This window comes from Diabrotica virgifera, chromosome 4 (genome assembly GCF_917563875.1).
Source record: "Diabrotica virgifera virgifera chromosome 4, PGI_DIABVI_V3a".
Lineage (NCBI taxonomy): Eukaryota > Metazoa > Arthropoda > Insecta > Coleoptera > Chrysomelidae > Diabrotica > Diabrotica virgifera.
In genome coordinates this window covers 105,183,946-105,205,232 of record NC_065446.1, presented here as the reverse complement: position 1 = coordinate 105,205,232, position 21,287 = coordinate 105,183,946, and the positions used below count along the sequence as shown (strand labels likewise).

At 33.1% G+C, this 21,287-nt stretch overlaps 2 protein-coding genes across 4 annotated transcripts in view; one reads left to right on the top strand and one right to left on the bottom strand.

Moving 5' to 3' along the window:
- The window catches only part of LOC114328122 (protein phosphatase 1 regulatory subunit 14B), a 337,565-nt gene that overhangs the window by 31,444 nt on the left and 284,834 nt on the right, over positions 1-21,287 (top strand). The gene's annotated exons all lie outside the window — the stretch shown is intronic.
- Positions 1-21,287, bottom strand: part of LOC114328120 (uncharacterized) — a 259,872-nt gene that overhangs the window by 225,525 nt on the left and 13,060 nt on the right. For both annotated transcript variants that reach the window (XM_028276894.2, XM_028276895.2), the window contains exons 2-3: positions 19,191-19,360; positions 3,862-3,998 (exon numbers count right to left, since the gene is read on the bottom strand). In XM_028276894.2, coding sequence (XP_028132695.1) covers positions 3,862-3,998; positions 19,191-19,360 — 307 coding nt within the window. The remainder of the gene's footprint in view (positions 1-3,861; positions 3,999-19,190; positions 19,361-21,287) is intronic.

Sequence of the window (21,287 nt, the reverse complement as noted above, 5' to 3'; positions counted from 1 at the left end):
ACCATATAGAACAATTTGGTGTTGGAGGAAAACTTTTACGTTTAATGTCTGGGTTAGGCCTTTTTTGGACCACTTATACTATACTACCTCCGTAACTTTGGAACCGTTCATTTTAGAAGGATCATGCATAGAACCTTTTTTGTTTCAAATTTAATTTAGAACACTTTTGTATAGAAGGTTGTTCATGCTAAACCGCATGGTTTTAGAAATATTGACGAAAAACTTTAAAAAAGTACGAATTTACCGATTTCTCCCCCTCCCCCCCAAACCCGACGCTCAAAATGATGTGACTTTCTTCTGAACATTATGTGGACCAAATAGAACAATTTGGTGTTGAAGGATAACTTTCACTTTGGATGTCTGGGTTTGGATCTAGTTGTACCATACTATTATAGCAAAATCTAATAGGTCTGGAATTTTATTTCTGTCAGAGGGTCAATAAGTTGGCTCGCAGTTGATAAATAGTTGAGATTTTTTTTGTTGAACTGTTTCCAGATGTTTTCCTTTGATTGTAATAAGTCTTGAACCCCAGGTAGTGTGTTTTGCATTCCAATCTCCAGCAATTATGTAATGGGAGCCTAGAGAATAAAAAAGTTCATTATATTCTTCAGTTGAGATCATATACTTTGTATCTTTATTCTTGCACTTTGTATTTTATTTGTAATATATGGCTGCAGTTCATAATGTTTAATAGAGTTTTTAATAATTACAGCATATCTTGCATAAGCTCCACCATCTGGATAGGTGGCATAATATGTCACATAGTTGGGTATTTTACCTACAGTTCTGTCGGTGCTGTGACTTTCAGAAATCAAAAGTATATCAATCTTGTGCATTTTCAGAAAAATAATAATCTGTTGTATATGATTTGAAAGTCTGTTTGAGTTCCAAGCTGCTATGAAAAGTGTATGAGTCATTAGTGTGCAATCCCCATAATTATAATCCTCATATTTTAAACGTTTCCTTAATCCAAACCTTATTAATAATTCCTACTACTGACTCCACCTCACTCCCTACCTATGTACAGGCATTCTTAGACATTTCAAAACGAAAGTTTATCTCTCTTGTGTTGACCGCCGAAGGCTAAAGACCTATCTTGACTGTTGGCCGTCGAAGGCAACACATCTCTCTCAGTACGCGAAAAGTGGAAATTTATTTCTCTACATAGTCTCATTTTAGCTCGATACACTTGACCCAGCGATGCTAAAACTTCTTTAACCCGCCTCAAAAATACCTTTTATCGAGATCTACAAAATAGGCTTCCGTAACGGCGAAGACCTCCTCATTCGACTTTAATTTCTGCCCAGCAAGTGTCATTTTCAAGTTTGGAAACAAATAGTAGTCGCACGGGGCCAAATCTGGAGAATACGGTGGATGGGGCAACAGTTTGTAGCCCAATTCGACCAATTTGGCCATGGCGACGGTGGAGGTGTGAGCCGGTGCGTTGTCATGGTGGAAGAGCACTTTTTTCTTTGCCAATCGGGGTCGTTTTTTCTTCAATTCGGCGTCGAATTCGCCCAATAATTCGGCATAATACGGCACTGTGATCGTTTTGCGCTTCCCCAAATAGTCGATGTAGATCACACCTTGTGAATCCCAGAAAATGCTGGCCATCACCTTTAAGGCCGATTAGACAGTCTTCCTCTTCTTCGGAGCACGTTCGCCGGGTGCTGTCCTCTCTTTCGACTATTCCTTGGTTTCTGGTGTATACCAGTGAATCCATGTTTTGTCGACGGTTATGAAACGACGTAAAAACTCCTTTGGATCACACTTAAATAGCGTCAAACACTGCTCTGAAGTGTTCTCACGGTTGCGCTTATTGTCTGAAGTGAACAAACGCGGCACCCATCTCGCCGACAGCTTTCTCGTGGACAAAATTTCATGCAGGATATTACCTACGCGATTTTTTGTTAAGAAGCCTACTGTGTCAGCTATCTCGCGCACCTTCAAGGCTGATTTATATTACACCGGGACGTGGACGACACGACGCGCAGACCAATAGAAATCGCACGTCCTCGGCACTTTCCGGACTCGCCCCGTTCCGTCGTAACATAAATCAGCCAATGCTTTTCATATCGGACGATCCTTCAACGTGCCCCGTCCCGTCCACGTCCCCGTTGTAACATAAATCCGGCTTCAGTCGGCGGTCTGCCAATACAAGGTCGTGGATTTTTGTCACGTTATTCTCCGTGGTAGCCATTTTCGGGGCACCTACGCGTGGCTCATCAAAAACCGAAGTTCGTCCACGTTGAAACTCATTAAACCAATTTTTGACAGTTGCCATCGAAGGAGAAGAGTCACCGTAAACAGCATTCAAGCGCTCTTTGATTTCGCTGCGTGATTTCCCTTCCAAAAACAAGAATCGAATCACCGACCGATATTGCTCTTTTTCCATTTTATTAAAATCCGCGGACTCTCACACGCAATCACAACAATACTATAATTTCGATTTGGCTGCAATTTTGACATTAGCCCTTAGACAAAGAAAGAGAGAGGACGAGTAATCCTATGACCAAAAGTGAAGCCAAACCGACACCAGAGATTTTGATCATCGACGTATCTTTGGGGTATTGTTATGCATTGAATATTTAAAATAAATGTATTTAAAATAAAGAATTTGTGTACGGTAAATGTTTTATTAAGTTGCTCATATTACGTACATATGTTTCAATACATACATATGTTTTTATTACGAATTTTAGATGAAGATTTACTTTATTTTTTATGAAATTTTAACCTTCAACGAACACCCACCACTGGCAACCCATTGTTATTTTTGACATGACCGCCATGTTTTTGGTGACAAACAAACCAAAAACTGGCTTCACTTTTGGAACGTGTGTGTTAAATGAGTGTTACCCGTCCTCTCTTTTTTCCTTGTCTAAGCATTAGCCGTCTACGAGAACGAGAACGCATTAAATGACAGTACACTTTATTTGCGATAGTGGCGCCATCGGGCGGAGAGGCTAAGTACTTATCGGACTGCCCTAGTATTATGTACATGCCTCTATTTCAGTGGTTCTCAATATGTGGTACATATCATCATTTGCGGTGGTATACAAAACACACAAAAAATTAAAATAGTAGAACCTACTTAGCAACTCTTGATAAACAATCTAAAAATATAGGTGGTACCAAAAATAATAAAAAGAACTATAGGTGTACATGACACAAAAAGTTTGAGAACCGCTGCTCTATTCTATTGCACAGAAATTAAGAATTGTAATTATTCGCCGTGTGCAAGTACTTGGAGGGGATACGAGAAACGATCGTGCGCGAATAGCGGAGAAATCTTGCAACTTTTTTAAATAATTCATTATCAATTGAAATTGTCAAATTGACGTATATTTCATATCTACTGTGAATGAAGAAGAAAAATTATATGTTGCTCCACAATATTGATATGATATGCAATTATTATATAAAAGTAAATTTAATTAATTGTATTTTGCATTAGTAATGCATTTTAATAATTAATTTTATTTACTACATACAATTGTTTACCTTTTAATAACATAACCTTTTTACATAACCTAATTACATACAATAACATTACATTTAATAACATAACCTAATATTACTTTTTCTTCTTATAATTTTTTTGGGATATGTCCTTGACAATTGTCCAGCAATCAGGACTAATATAATTGGCCGATATAATTAAAAGTGCGAAAAATGTTGCTGAGTTATGAAACCAGGTGTCACTTTTCCGAACTTGCACGGTCCCAATACGAATGTTTCTCTAAATGTATGTATAGGAAAAATGCATGTATCGAATTTTTTTGCGCCTAGTGTATTTGGAAGCAAATAATCATCAATAAGTAATACCGTAAAATATAATAAAAATATTAACTCTCTTACCTTCTGCGGTGACTTTAGAATTCTTGGTTATGGGAATTATCTCCCTGATAGGTGAAATCGTTGTGGTTGTGGTTGAAGGTGTTGTTCGAACGTCCGGTACCAAATGCGCCGGAGCTTCTGGTTCCATATCGGATTTCCTATAGAAATAAAAATAAATATTTCATTTAAGGGCGAAGGTGCAAAATTTTGCGCCAATGTGTTTTAAATGCATTCATTTTTTTCGAATACTGAGAAAACTAAGTTGAAATATTTTTGAAAAATTTAAACGCAGAATGAAAGATTGCATTATTACCGAGAACCGAAAGTCCCTGATAACTTCTATAATGTTTATTTTAATAAGTTACATGGGTGAAAAAGAAAAGAAAATTTAGTGTGATTTTTAATTTCAATTATCTCATTCAAAAGAAACTTTTTGGTTATTCTAAGGGACGTTCAGCCCTCGGTAATAATGTAATCTTTCATTCTGCTTTTAATTTTTTTTTTTTTCAAAAATACTTAGGTATCTATTATTTTTTCAAGATTCGAAAAAAATGAATATGTATATTTAAAACACATTGGCGCGAAATTTTGCGCCTACGCTCTTAAATATATACAATAATTAATGAGAAAACTAAGGAAAAAGTGAAAAGTTTTTAATGAAATTGTATGACTAGAGGGATAGCCCAAGAACAGGTAAATAGCATAATATCACAGACTGTAATCTACCTTAAACCTAGTCACAGTATAATAAGGGACAGTAGAACCACTCTCCGAAAAATTGGAAGTAAAATATGTAGTCGCGCATGGCGACCGCGCAATGTTGGCAGTCGCTTTTGCCCCACTCTCGCATTGCTACTCGCATAGAAACGTACGGATTTTAACAGGGAAAACCCGCATCCACCACTGGTGAATTACCAATTGCGTACTGCCGGTATTACTTCTTGAGATCAAAGCGCCGACAGAGGAGTGATTTTACTGTGGAACCTCTATATACTGTGACCAAGTTATCATTTACACAAACGGCTCAAACGGTTTAGTTCGTTTATGCCTTCGCACCTGAGGTTGGTTGTCAAGAAACTGGTGCATCTCAAGGTTGAAATGTTTGTGTAGATTTCTTTGTGTCCTGGCGAACTTCTTAATTTAATTTGGAACAGATTCGATTGAAAAGACTATGTAAATCGTTTCGAACAAAACAAGGATCACCTACAATATTCCTTAGTATTCTGGCTTGGAGCCTTTCTAGTTATCTATAATTCCTTTTCTTTGGTACAGGTTTCAAAATTTGTTTATAAATAACTACTTTTTTCTAGAAGAAAAGCAAGCTATGAGCTATCTAAGCCTATCTATTCTTCTTCTTCTTCTTTTTCCTCAGCGTTTTCTTTTTCAGGGGTCGCTGTTTCTTAATATTCATCGTCACTCATTTCTGTACATCATGTCTTCTTCATTTAAACATTAATATCTCCTTATCTTCCTCTCTTTTAGATCTGCCATACCTTTTTCTAGCCTTATTTTCTCTAACCTTCTAGTGCAGTTCATCATTCCACCACCAAGTTTCTTTGTCCTTAGAAAGTTCTTTATTATGTTTTTCCTAGCACTTCCTCTTCCACTCATAACATAATTTTCCGTTGGCTTCCAACCATTCATTGACCGTATCTTTTTCCTTAAGCTCTTCCAGCACTCTACTCTTAAACATTCTTGCCAAATCCTTATCCTTTCATTTCCACCACGTTACTTTCTGGTGTCCTGAGATTGGTATGACTCCAGGTAGTAATTCAGTGAAAAATGTAATTAAGGAAGTCGACCGCACATAGATATAAAGACAAAGAGTACAATGACTATTACTTTTCCTAGGTCAATTCCATTAGTAAGATTCTGAAACTGTTGTCTTTCCATTTGGCCTCACGGACCAGAAGCATTGGACAAAACAAATTAGAAATTCCTGACTGACATCATCAATAAAGAAGAATCAATAAAATTCACCAAAGAAAAGGAACAAAACAATTCACTTCTGTTTCTGGATGTGCTGACACCAAAAAAGTTACAGAATTTGCAACCAAAGTTTACAGAAAGTCAACCTACACCGACAAATATTTAAATTTCCACATTATCACAATGTAAACACCAAAAAAGGAATCATCAAAACACCTGTTCCAATGAAAAGTCATTTCAAGAAGAAAAAAACCTGCTAACAAAGGTTTTAACAAAAAATGACTAAATAACTACCCATTGTCATTAACAAGGAATTCCACAAGATAGAAGAAAGGAAACAACAAAACAATACAAACAAGGGACTCAAGGATGACAACCATACCATATGTAAAGGGTTTATCAGAAAAATTAAAAAGGATAGGGAATAGGTACAACATAACAACAAAATTTAAAACAACCAACACATTCAGATCTATCCTGTCCAAATCTAAACCCAACAACACAAAACAGAGGTCAAAGAACTACATCTACAAAATACCCTGTGAATTCAACAATTTATGTGTGGAAGAAACTGTAGGACCACTAAGCGTCAGAAATAAAGAGCATGCAACATACATTAAAAACAGAGAATTCGACAAATCCCAGATATGCAAATATGCCTGGGACAATGAACACAGACCACAGTGAAAAGATGCATCAATAATCATCAAGGAAACAGGAATGAAAAAGAGAAAAGTCAAAGAAGCAGTCCTCGTTCTACTAAATGAAGAAAAATGTGTAGCAAATCCATCAGCAGTATGCATCAGCCTTTGTTTGTTACTTAATAGAAATAGAAATAGAAATAGAAATATTTATTAATCCTTTAGACATTTTTACAAATGTATGGGACAGGTCACAGAGATAATTCTACATTGTAGAACAGTTCCAGGCTAACATTGTTCAGTTACAAATTGTATATAGGTATACCTAACACCTACCACTTGATAACATATTTAGACAAACATAACATATATATACACAACAATTTATACATAAAAAATAAAATAGTAGTAAAAATAAAATAAAATAAAATAGAGTATCATCAAGGAATTCTTTGACTGAATAGTAGCATTTGGCAAATAGTAGAACTTGGCTTGTAACTGTTAAAACAAGCAATCTCCTGCACTTCATAGGGAAGTTTATTGTACAATTTCATTCCCATAAATTTAAAACTATTTTCTAATCTTGATGTTTTATACTGGGGTATTCGGAGCTTATTAGAATTTTTTGTATGGTAATCATGTCGATGAGCATTAGTTTCAAATTGATTGAAATTTTCTTTGACAAACAGAAGAGTGTGGTAAATGTACAGACTATAGAATGACATGGTTTTGTATTTTATAAACGTTGGTTTACAAGTTTTCCGAAATTTTAGCCCGAATATTTTTCGAATAATTTTTTTCTGGGTTACAAAAATTTTACAGCTGTCAATAGAATTTCCCCACAGTAGTATGTTGTAACTCATATGACTGTAAACAAGACCGTAATAGATATTGATCAGTGCTGATATCGGCATACTATCTTTTATTCTAAAAATAGCATAAAAGGATTTATTTAATTTTGTATTTATTGCATTAACTTGCTCAGTCCATCTCAAACGGCAATCTATATTTAAAACTAAACATAATACTTAAAGAAGAGATGAATAACAAGAACATACCAACAATAGAGGATAAAAAAATGTAAAGCACATGTCTCTATCATCCTATACTACGCACAGGCTCACAGGCAACACACAATACATAATAACACAATTTACAATTTTAACCCAAAAACTCTTTATTACGAACACAGAATCACATAACAAAGAATTATTGCACAAAATACACAGAATAATCAGAATTTGATGTATTTGATGTATCATAGGGCATTAAAATATCCACCCTTATCTTTTCAGCCAAAGCTGGCTGTTACCTACAACCATCATGGCGAGTACATTTAAGCCTCGATTTTGTTTTGATTGTGATGCGACATAACCTAAACAACAACAAATGACAGATACACACATCTTTTAACAAAATTCTCTTTAATCTTTCTTTGAAAACAATTTCCGTAGTGGAAATCGAAACGTCATTATTTTTAGGTAATAATGTAATTATCAGTAGTAATTGCACAAGAGCTCTGAAATTATTGATTTTTTCCCGAGTGACACTTTGACAGTTTTAATTTCACGAGCCGAAGGCGAGTGAAATTATGTCAAAGTGTCACGAGAGCAAAAATTTTATATTAATTTCAGAGGTCGAGTGCAATTTGTTGCGATTATTTCATGAATAAAACTGTTCAAAACCAAAATTTTATTGTAATTTATTATGTAAGTACCATTAAACACACAGTTTTTATAAATATTTGACGATTGAAAGTCATCACTTTTATAATTTTTAAAACATTAATTGTCATTAATGTCACTGAATGTATTTTTTCGTAGCAACGAAGGGCATCTCACGTAATATACTTAACGACGGGAGATTATCAAAAATTATCGATTTAATTCAGATTTCTGTAGCTTTCTATTGGTCAGAATCTCATATGAATGAAATAATCAGTAGTAATTGCACAAGAGCTCTGAAATTATTGAATTTTTCCCGAGTGACACTTTGACAGTTTTAATTTCACGAGCCGAAGGCGAGTGAAATTATGTCAAAGTGTCACGAGAGCAAAAATTCTATATTAATTTCAGAGTTCGAGTGCAATTTGTTGCGATTATTTCATGAATAAAACTGTTCAAAACCAAAATTTTATTGCAATTTATGTATGTAAGTACAAATTAGTACCATTAAACACACAGTTTTTACAAATATTTGACGATTGAAAGTCATCACTTTTATAATTTTTAAAACATTAATTGTCATTAATGTCACTGAATGTATTTTTTCGTAGCAACGAAGGGCATCTGACGTAATATACTTAACGACGGGAGATTATCAAAAATTATCGATTTAATTCAGATTTCTGTAGCTTTCTATTGGTCAGAATCTCCTATGAATGAAATAATCATTACAACTAAACTGTGGCTTATCCCATATAAACACAACACTCAATCCCATTAACTCAAAACAATATAAAAGAATTACCATTGGGCTCATTTATAAATTATGGAATTATACAAAAATACCCAGATAACGAATAAATAATTAATAAATGCTTTTAAAAGATCCAACTACCTTTATTATAAACCTTTATTCTGCTTTTATACTAAAGTAAAAGACTACAAATCTCATTTTGAATATTTTATACCGGAATTATGTCAATAAAGAAAAAACTTATTCCCTGGCTCACGTTCCAAGAATGAAAAATTAGGAGAAAAGATAATATTAACTTTTCGAACAAACTGTCGGAATAATCCACTTAATAAGCGATAAAGAAGCATTAAACAGTAAAGGCTTCAGCAGAGTATTTTATGGAAATAAATTAAACATTATTTATAGTAAAGTGTAAGTTTTACTTTTAATGATATTAAAAATAATATCAAAAATAAAACTATTGGGACCAATCTTCTGGTAACACCTTTGTGGTTTCTAAAATTTGCAAATCAACGAATTGCCGGAGCAAAGAAGCCTGAGGGAGATCTAAATAGTTGCATCTCACTTCCCGCCTGTCCAGATGGTAAAAATTCCAGCGAAGATTAATCCCCCATACTCAGAATAGGAGTAAACTAATAAATAAAAGACTAAGTTTTCACTCTAATGGCATATAAAACAACATAATGTTACTCTACATCCCACCAGACTGAAAACAGTGGGAACCTTCTCTAGCTACACCTCCGAGGCTTCTACAATTTGCAAGCCATATACTCGAGGAAATGAAGCATTTTGGCTCGCAATTTTTTCGTCCAGCATGGATTTACTTGAAATTTTCACAGAAGGTAGGGAATAGTCCAAGGACCATTTTCTATATCATGCCGCTGTACGCTAAAACCTTAAGGGGGGTTGCCATCCCATCTCGGGGCGGTAATTTTTTATTACATTTTAACTATGTAAATCGATGTAAAAAGTGATTATAAGAAAAAAATGTTTTTTACATTTTCTTCGTAAAACTAATATTTTTCGAGTTATTCGCGCTTGAAAGTAACAGTTTTTCGATGAAAAAATCGACTTTTTTAGAGGGTTTTTTGAGAATACCTCGAAAAATAAGCATTTAATCAAAAAAATTGTAGATATCAAAATTGTTTCTTTTAGTAACACAAACCAAATTATTCTTCTATAATATCGCTAAGACCAACATAAACCGAGATACGGCATGTTAAAAGTTAGCTTTTTTCGTCAAATGCATAATTTGAAATATTCAAAGTAAAATAACGGAAAAACTTTGCATTTTTCGAGGAAAACTTAAATAATCTTTTTTCAAGTATACAGTTAGGCCTTTCCAAAAAAAATAATAAAAAGTTTTTAGTCTGAATAGTAAGCGACTTATGATCAAAAAAAGGTCGGTACCTGCTTTTCTCTATGACAAAATCAGTGAAAACAACCCCCTAACTACCCTCCTGATTAAAAATTGGTCTTCACCTTTCTGTAATTCCTTTTATATTTATATTATCAATACATCCAAGAAGTTTGACCTATTTAGAACGTCTAGTTTTAGAAAAATTTGAGTTTAAAGAAAAATTAATTTTTTGGAATTTCCCATTTTTTACCTTTTACTTCAAAATATCTCCGAAAATACTGGAGTTACGAAAAAAATGATAGATTACCAAATTGTAGCTTCTTTAGTAACTAAAATTACCTTGTCCATAGATTTTCATTATAGTGAACAGTTAGCTATATATAGCTGTTTAAAACCTCTATTTACGAGCAAACACCCCCTTATTCGAACCCTTTAAACCCACCCTAATTAAAAACTGAGGGATCTTACGGAATTTAGTTTACACAGTCCTATAACTCTTCAAAAATCCTATAAAGTCATTTTTGAAAAATCTTTTCACCGCCAAAAATGAAGGAGCTATGTTTATAAAACGAATTTTTTTTCGAAAAATTCGGATAGTCCGCTTATGGATAATTTTCAATGTATGTATAATACCACAGAACCCGTTCGTATACTGGAAGATGACTAAAAAACTATTTGTATTTGTATTTGTACATATTTGTAAATTCGTATTTTTTTGTAAATAAATGTTTTTGTAATTCTTTAATTCTACTTTTTTTTTCTGTATAGACCTATTAAAATATCTACTTATAAAAACTGTAATGTTATTAAGGGTGGTTTTTAAGGGTTGAAATATTGTGATATTATATCGTAAAGTATAAAACAATTATTATTTAACCAATCAAAACCAAATTTTACCCATATTAAAGTATACAATGCTTTTATATAATTTTTGACAATAAGGGGTTGTTTACACCCCTAAAAATAATCAACGCCCTTAAGCATGGTATAGAATATGAAGTACAGGGTGAGATGATTCTAATCCCAAATTTTTATGTAAATCGATGCCAGCCGAAATTATTCTTTTAGGATAAGTAAACTTTTTATATATAGCTCCAACAAGGGTGGTTTTAAGGGTTGAAATATTATGATAGTATATCTTAAAGCATAAAACATTCATTATGTAACTAATAAGAACCAAATTATTTTATATTTTTTTACAACTAGGGGTAGTTTTCACCCTTACAAAACCAAAAGCGTACAACGGCTCGATATAGAAAATGAACTAGAGGGTGTAATGAGCCCAATCCCAAATTTTTGTACAAATCGATGCTGGACGAAAAAATTGCGAGGGTTTACCATTTTTTCAACTTCATTTCCTCGACTAATACGGATGCTGAGACTAAGGAAGATGCGGGAATTTTACAATTTATAATTCACGTCCCATCTGCTCAGCGCGGTAAAGTTCTAACGAGAATGGTTCCCTTCGTACTCCAATCAGAGTAAACATGTAAATCAAAAATGAATAACCATTTTCAATTTAGTTGCAAAACGAAAATACAGCCGAATCATATTCTAGACCATAATTTAAATAAATAATTATTTCGTTGTAAAACGAAACAAGAGCCGTCTTATTTTGGGTTAGTTCTTCTTTTACTTCATGTACCTACCATGTCCTTTCAGAACGTTGGTTACCATCATAGCTATCTTAATTTTATTCACTGCCACCCTAAATAGCATGCTTGTATCAACACCATACCAATCTGGAATGCGTTTGCCTGCTAGTTTGATTAGTTCAGACAGCGCCAAAAGCACTCTGACCGGTTTCAATCCTTATTAGGATATTTCCTCAGAGAGCGCATATTTGGTTCTCTCTGAACAACCAAACTTCGGACGGCCAGCTTTTACCAGCTGGACAGGCGGGAAGTGAGATTCAACTATTTAGATCTTCCCCGGCCTTCATTGCTCCGGCAATTCGATGGTTTGCAAATTTTAGAAACCACGAAGGTGTTACCAGAAGATTGGTCCCAATAGTTTTATTTTTGATATTATTTTTAATTTTATTAAAAGTAAAACTTACATTTGTCTTTAGCAGATGTCGTTACGATACCCACACCATCAGGTTATTTCTTTGTGAATCGATGCTGGCCGCCCGAAGTTTGGTTTTTCAGAGACCGACGCGTAACAGAGGCCCCCGCCCGCAGCATGAAGCCTGATGGGGCCCCAATATGTCAGGGGCCCCATCTTGTCTTTTCTACTATATATGTAAAAATGTGTTATTGAAGTTATACTTCTTTACCGGCGATAGAGGGTAAATTTTTATATGGGAAAACCTAGCGACCGGGCGCATGCGCATTATAACTTTGTTCTGATTGGATGTTCAAATGACATGTCAAAAATTATTCAATATGGCGGCTGTGGCACAGCTGTAGTTAGATTATTTATGGTTGTTGCGTTTTAAAATTTGTGTGAAAAGAAACAACAAACAAAAGTTAGTTAACAGTTATACTGCCTTTTTAAATAGTTATCTTATACCTATATTTTTGGACTTTTGGACTATTTTGGACAAGGAAAACTCATTCTAATTTGGTAAATAGTTTTTATTATAATCATATTGTAATTATACATTTGGATTAGGTTGAAATACATACATTTATTTTCTCAAGAATGCGGATTTTAGAGAGAAATCCCAAATTAGGTTCGATTTTTATTTTTAAATTATGATTTTTTGGCGTAGATTTATTTATCTAGTAGGTATGTAATGCTTTGATTTACATACTTAATTTGATTACCAACAAAAGTTCTACCAATCTTCATCTAATATATTGTTTTCTCACTGTTTTGTTATATTTTTATATTTTCTTCCACAAAATTTAAACTAAATAATTTAATTTTCAAAACAACTGACAAACAGTAAAACGTTCAGTTACCGTATTTTTCCACATGATAAATAATGTGGGATTGGACGAGTGAGTCTACGCTTCTATTATGAGTCGAAGCGGCACGAAATTCAAGGGTTCAATTCCCGATGCAAGTTTTATTTTTTTATTTTTTTATGCATGTTATGATTGTAAGTATATTTGTTATATAATTTTTTTTTTCAGAAAATGCGTATTTAAAATTTTTGCCAACAATTATTATCGTTCAGAAATCATTTTTTCTTTGTGGCATTTTTCAATGTGTTTGTGTGCGTTTTATTCTTTTATTTTTTTAAATTTTTGGTATTGTCTTAAAAATCACATAATATGTAGTAGAAGTATAACTTCTTACGTGCGTACAAAGTACACACACATTCTTGTTGTTATATTTTTTTACGCATACATACGCAACGTTTTTTAAGCAGTGTAGTATTGAAAATAAAGTCGCCCATCAGACATAATATATTATATTAATAAAATTGTAGATTATATTCGCTGATAGTAGTGCACGAAGAAAGTTGTTCATTATGCTCATCTCATAAAATGATGCTATGTAATACTTCTTCTTCTTCTTCATGTGTCATCTCCGCTACGGAGGATGACAATCACCATAGCTATTTTAATTTTTGAGGTAGTAGCTCTATATAGTCGTTTTGAGCTGCATCCAAACCATTATCTCAGGTTCTTCAGCCATGAAATTCGTCTTCTTCCGATGCTTCTTCTGCCATCTATCTTTCCTTGCATTATTAGTCGCAGGATGCCATACATCTCGCCCCGCATTACATGTCCGAGTTGTCATAAACAATACATGAATACACTAATAGCTTAGTAAATGACGACGGATTTACTTTTACTTGTGGGGTGAAAGTCACCCCTTCTCGGGGGTTAAAGACATACGTATAATAAGTCCGGAAATGGATGAATTGACTAATTTATAAGCAACTTTTGTTCTATACATAGCCTTAATTATTAGCGCTTTATCATTTACTTTATACAGGGTGTCCCAAAAGTAGTGGAACGGTCGAATATTTCGCGAACTAAACATCGGATCGAAAAACTGAAAAATACGTGTTCAATAATTTTCAAAAATCTATCAAATGGCACCAAACACCAACCCCCACTACACCCCCTGGAAGTGGGGTGGAGGGTAACTTTAAAATCTTAAATATAAACCCCTAGTTTTTCTTGCAGATTTGGATTCGTTACGTAAAAGTAAGCAACTTTTATTCAAGACATTTTTTCGAACTGTGGATAGATGGCGCTATAATTGAGAAAAACGATTTATTCTGATACCATAGGTAAATTATAGAAACGGTCTAATATCTCGAGAAATACTCTTCCAAATGAGAAACCAAAAAAAGGTTTTTAATACTTTTCGAAAACCTATCGAATAACACTAAACATGAGCCTCCAACCCACCCCCTGGAGGTGGGGTGGGGGGTAACTTGAAAATCTTAAATAGCAACATTTGAAAACTAAGCAACATTTATTCGAAACATTTTTCAGAATTGTTGATAGATGGCGCTTTAATTGAAAAAATACGATTTATTCGCGCCATCTATCAGTAATTTTAAAAAATGTTTCGAATAAATGTTGCTTAATTTTTCATGACGAATTTGAACCTGCAATGAAAAGTGGGGGTTGCTATTTAAGATTTTAAATTTACCCCCACCCCGTCTCCGGGGGATGGGTTGGAGGGTCATTTTTGGCGTTTATCGATAGGTTTTCGAAAAATATTAAAAACCTTTTTTTGGTTTTTCATTTGGAAGTGTATTTCTCGAGATATTAGACCGTTTCTATAATTTACCTATGGTATCAGGATAAATCGTTTTTCCCAATTATAGCGCCATCTATCCACAGTTCGAAAAAATGTCTTGAATAAAAGTTGCTTACTTTTACGTAACCAATCCAAATCTGCAAGAAAAACTAGGGGTTTCCATTTGAGATTTTATCGTATCCAACTTGGTGTCTATGCATTTTGACATTGCAACCCTGACAGAAATTGTGGGGACATCTGGTGACTGTCTCAATTTGAATCAAACAAATTTTCCTATTGGGCTGACCAACTATCCCTATATAAACAATGGTATATAGGTTGTTTTTTTGATGTAAGATCGAGCTCTTGAACCGGAAGAATCGGTTTACCAGAAGTTGTATTATTCCTGATTTTTTTGTAAAAATATGTTGTTTATTTTGTCAATTCTTTCATCCTGTATATATTAATTTTTCAAAAAGGATATTAATTATTACCATTTAAAAAATGCCTAACGTATCTTCACATGTAGTTTCCTATGTACGACAGATTCGTGCAAATAATAATAATATAAGAATTATTGTGAATTTAATGGTAGAAGCATATAATTTGGACCACACATACTACACATACAGAGATTCAAATTTAGCTATGAGGGCATCTCAGATTTTGTCTTTTACAGAAATGGCGGCCATTCAAAATGAATCTGCCGCCCATAGGTACATGTGAACATACGTTATGCATTTATTAAATGGTAATTCACATAACTAAAAGTTTAAAATATTTCCTAAAAAATATTTTTACACTCTTTTCAATGGCGGTATTACATTTTTGAAAAATTTATATATACAGGGTGAAGGAATTGAAAAAGGAATTACATATTTTTACATAAAAAACAGTAAAAACACAACTTCTGGTAAACCGATTCTTCCGGTTCAAAACCTCAATATTACTCATCAAAAAATGAACATATTTACCAAATTTGGTTGAAATCTGAAGTCTCGTTCAAAAATTATCGTGCTATTAGTCACATATATATAGTCGCCATTTTGAATGCCCGCCATTTTGGTAAAATGAACAAAAACTGAGATGGCCTTATATCTAAATTTGACCCTTTATAGATAGTATGTGTGGTCCGAATTATATGCTTCTACCATTAAATGCACAATAATTCTTATAATATTTGCACGAATCTGCCGCATATAGCTACATGTGAAGATACGTTATGCATTTATTAAATGGTAATTAAAATAACTAAAAAGTTCGAAATATTTCCTAAAAAATATTTTTACGCTATTTTCAATGGCGGTATTAACTTTTTGAAAAATTAATACATACAGGGTGAAAGAATTGAAAAAAAACAACATATTTTTACATAAAAACCAGGAAAACACAACTTCTGGTAAACCGGTTCTTCCGGTTTAAGACCTCGGTCTTATACATCAAAAAAATAACCTATATACCAAATTTGGTTGAAATCTGACGTCTCGTTCAAAAGTTATCGTGCTATTAGTCACATATGTATAGTTGCCATTTGGATGCCCGCCATTTTTGTAAAAGGCAAAATCTGAGATGGCCTCATATCTACATCTGGACCTTTATATGTGTAGTATATGTGGTCCAACTTATATACTTCTATCATTAAATGCACAATTGTTTCACATATCAGCTGCGCTATTATAATTACCTATTATTACAATTATAGAGAATAATTATAATTGCATTTATTAAATCTGTTATTCCTTTAAAGCTAACCGGGGTTAAATCGGGACAGAAAGTACCGACTCTAAAACTTACCACTCAAATTTTACAATAACTACCTAATGAATCAGAGGATAAGTTTAGCAGTTGAACAACAGGATTTTTGTGCTGGAACTACTGGAAGATCGTGTACAAATGCAATATTCGCCATAAAGCAAATTACTGAAAATCATTAAAGTATAATAGACAAGCATTTCTATATCTGATTGACTTGAAGAAAGCATTTGACAGAGGACAGAGTAAGACTCAAATATATAATCCATCTCCTGTATAATAGAGAAATTCCCCTAGATATCATAAAAACTATTGAAAACATCTACCAAAACAACAAAATGGAAGTCAAAATATATGGTCAACTTACATAACCTATAGACATAGGCAGAGGAATAACACAGGGTGACTCATTGAGCCCTATGCTCTTCAATTTAAGCATGGATGAAATCACCAAAAGCGTCAAAAAGGAAGAGGATACAGAATGAGAAAAAAAGAAGTAAAAATACTCTGTTACGCAGACGACGAAAGATTGATAGCCCAAGATAGTCTTTAAAGATTAGTCCACAGATTTAATATAAGAGCAAAATAATTCAATATGACAATATAATCTCAGAAAACTAGAAGAATAGTTATCAGTAAAGAACCAATCACTTGCAAAATAGAAATTGATGGCATCAGTATTGAACAAGTAATGGAAATAAAATACCTTGGAATTACAAAGGACAAAGAGGTGAGAAATCAAGTACAACAAGCAAATAGACTGGCAGGATGTCTTAGTTCTTAATAACACTCTATGGCGAAACCGACATATTAACACTAAGATGAAGTCAAGAATTTATAAAGCCAGTGTAAGACCAATAATGGCATATGCATCAGAAACAAGACCCGATACAGCCACAACACAAAGACTAATGGAAACAACAAAGATGAGAGTACTGAGAAGAATTACAGGAAACAGTGGGGTGCTGGAACTTTTCAAGCGGTCCGGTGATTTTATAGAAAAGCGGCCTCCCATCCTACTTTTACCTTCTATTATCAGGATGTTTTATTAGTTATTTATAAAATAAACAAAAACAAAAAAATAAATTATTTTTAAATCAAACATAAAATTTTGAATTCAATGATTTTTTTTTAATTTGCTACATTTTTTTATTTAAGAATAAGCAATGTCACAAATAGTAAATTACATGTATGATAATATTGTATACAGTAAGGCAGAAATCATAATTTCCTGAATAAATATATAGGAATTTAATGTAATTAAGATAAATGTTAAAAAAAATGTTGAGAATTTTTCAATTATGTATTAAGTTAAATTTTGGTAAATCAATAATTGTTATAATTATTATACAAGAGAGTACAAATACAAGTACAGTGCAAATACTTTAATTTAACAATATTTAAATGTTAATACAACGCAATAATCTAAACATTTTTTTGCAATTATTTTATAAAATAATTACTTAACTCTCGATCAATAATTTCCGCATTAAAGTAGATTTTTGAGCAAATTCGTCGATTATTTCATCATTTTTAAGCTCATACAAAGCCAATACTTCTTTTTCTATAGCCATTAGCATAAATGTTTCCAAGTGGACTTGTGGTAGAGTACCTACTTCTTAAAAGATTTTTTATATAGTTCAACGTTGAAAAGTTTCTTTCGCAAGATACATGTGTCACTGAAAGAGTTAATAAATGCTTATATACTATATTTAAATTTGGATAAGCACACTGATATAAGTCGTACTTATGCAAAACAGCGTAACAGCAAGCTATACAATCTTTACACTTTTTAGTACCACACGGAGGAAGTTTTCACGATATCAACAACATTGTCATTTGTTACTTCATGTTCATTATCATTTAGATCAATAATAGCATCCTTCTTATTTTCTGTATACTGAACATATTCATCTTTAACTCGATCTTTTATAATTTCAATATTTTTCAAAATTCTTTTTTTAATACAAATTTAATACAAAAAATACATTTTTTGAAACGTTTTTGAAATTAAAAAAATATTTTTTTTGTTACATCTAAATGTTTTGTGAAAAAAACCTATTTGACCGGCCTCAAGAGGCCGCGGCCTCTCGGTGATTGCACCGATTCATTTATATGGCCAGCATGCCACTGACAGGAAATACGCTGAGAGATCGAAAAAGGAGTGAAGACATTGGAAGACAATGTAAAGTAAAGTGTATAAACGAATGGACACTAAATATAAAAAAATAATGGAATAATCACATAGGCAGAACGGGGTACACACATATAGTCTAAATAGCAAGAGATAAATCACTAATAGGTAGAAGTATCGGCAGACAGCGAAAAAGATGGAGTGACAACCTTTCACAGAGCAGAGGTATCAATCCGCCAATGAACGAGCAGAATTGCTTATAAAGAGGAAAAATGAGAATTTTAATTGAAATATATGTGAACAATAATTAATCTAGTCAAACTAGACTGGTGAGAACGCGCCTTTCGCCAGAAGCCATCTCTGGTTTCGTACAAATTACGTTAAAGATTTATAACTTTGTTTAAACAAAATTATCTTTCATCTGATTCGTATTATACACGCATCAATTAAATAATTAACCAACCTTAGTTTGTTCAAATCTTGTTCGTGCTTCGTAAGCTTTATTTGGCTTTCTAAATCGGGCAAGTGCCTATTTATAGACAATATAGCGCTCGAGTAATTCACGTGATGGGTAAATTTGCACTTGAAGTCTTCTGGCGGACCACACTGGAACAAGTAGCAACTACCGGAGTTCTGAAACAAACGATGTGATTAATAATGAAACTGTTTGATGCTTCTCTATGTTGAATTATTCAGTGCAGTTAGTAAGAAAGGTACATACATTTTTGGTAAGTCTACGGTTGGTTAAGGATAAAATTAAGTTTACGAATCAATAGAATACCTAAAAGGCTAAGACGATACGTCAAGCGGAAATGCAGTGTGCCCGGGACGATTACTCCATAATATATAGGTATATAAACATTAAACGACGTTTAATAAACGTTATAACATAATATACGTTGGGTAGGCAAACATATAATGCAATGTTACTAATAATTAATCTCAGAGGGTTTAGGGTTTTTTACAATGAAAATTACTATATTGGATGGAGCTGTGTATTTCGTGTTTTCCATACAAAGGTTGATCGTTAACTAAATAAAAGCAAAAGCTAATATACTGTCTGTATGTTCTATGTTCACAATGTTCACAATGTACAGGGATTTTGAAAAGCCATGTGTGGGTAGTTGACAATTTTAATATCACAGACCACCCTCCAGAGGCGCCGCGTAAGGGTTTGGTCTGTTACAACGTTCTTTTATGTTTTTATATATTTTGTATAACAGCTTCACAATGACTGATCCGATTTGGCTAATTTCAATTTTGAAATATTTGTAGAAGTTCAAATAAGGTTTAAAAGGTGAGAAAATGTGATGAAATTGTAAAGAAAATTCTAAAAACAACAATGTTGTTTTCATAGAAACAGTTATATTATACTCCTTTCTTCTTCTTCTTATGCCACTCCTATCGGAGATTGGAAATCATCAAGGCTACCCTGACCTTGTTTACAGCTGACCTAAAAAGTTCATTAGTGGTGCAGCTAAACCACTCTCTCAAATTCCGCATCCATGACATTCTTCTACGGCCTGGATTCCGTTTTCCTTCTATTTTTCCTTGCATTATATTTTGAAGTAATGCGTTTTTATGGCCTCTCATCAGGTGACCCAAATACTCGAGTTTTCTTCGTTTTATCGTTAACAAAATTTCTGGGTCTCTTTCTATCCTTCGTATTACTTCAAGATTTGTGATTCTTTCAACCCAACTCATCTTCAGCATTCGACGGTAGCACCACATCTCGAAACTTTCAATATTTTTTATGTTGTTCTGTTTGAGAGTCCAGGCCTCTACACCGTATAATAGCGTGTTAAATACGTAGCCTCTTAGCATTCTTAATCGTAGAGGGATGCTTATATCTCTGTTGCAAAAGAATTTTCTCATCTTTATGAAGGTGGTCCTGGCAATTTCGGTACGTCTTTTTATTTCATTGTTTTGGTCTCCAGTTTCGTTTATTAAAGTTCCCAAGTATTTGTAACTTGATACTTTTTCAATTTGAATGCCGTTTATACTAATATGTGCTGGTTGTGTCATGATTTTACTGAAGACCATATACTTGGTTTTTTTGATATTAATGTTTATGCCATAATTGTTGCAAGGGGGGGTTTCGGAGGGGGTCAAATTTTTGTTGGAACAGACTTTATGTAATAAGATATTGAATAAACATAAATTAATGATGAATAAAGTAGACTACATTAAAATAAAATAATCTTCTTTTATTCATCACAAACCAGTGGTATTATTTTTACAATAAAATAATAATCAAAATTAAGTAATTAAACATAAATATTTGATATAATGAAAATGTAAATAATATATTAATCTATATTATATTTAAACATGAAAATTACTGAAATCATTAAACAAAATTTTTAAACAAAAAAATTAAGATTTTTATTAAGATAGGAGAATGAATAAAGAATAAAAGTGGGACAAAACTACTCAAACAGTTTAAAGTAAATAAAGGACTTTGGTAAGGACGTTGCCTGTCACCAACCTTATTAGACGAGGGCATTTAGCACAAAATAAATAAATTTTTAAATACAGCACATAGAGACTTGCAGTTTTT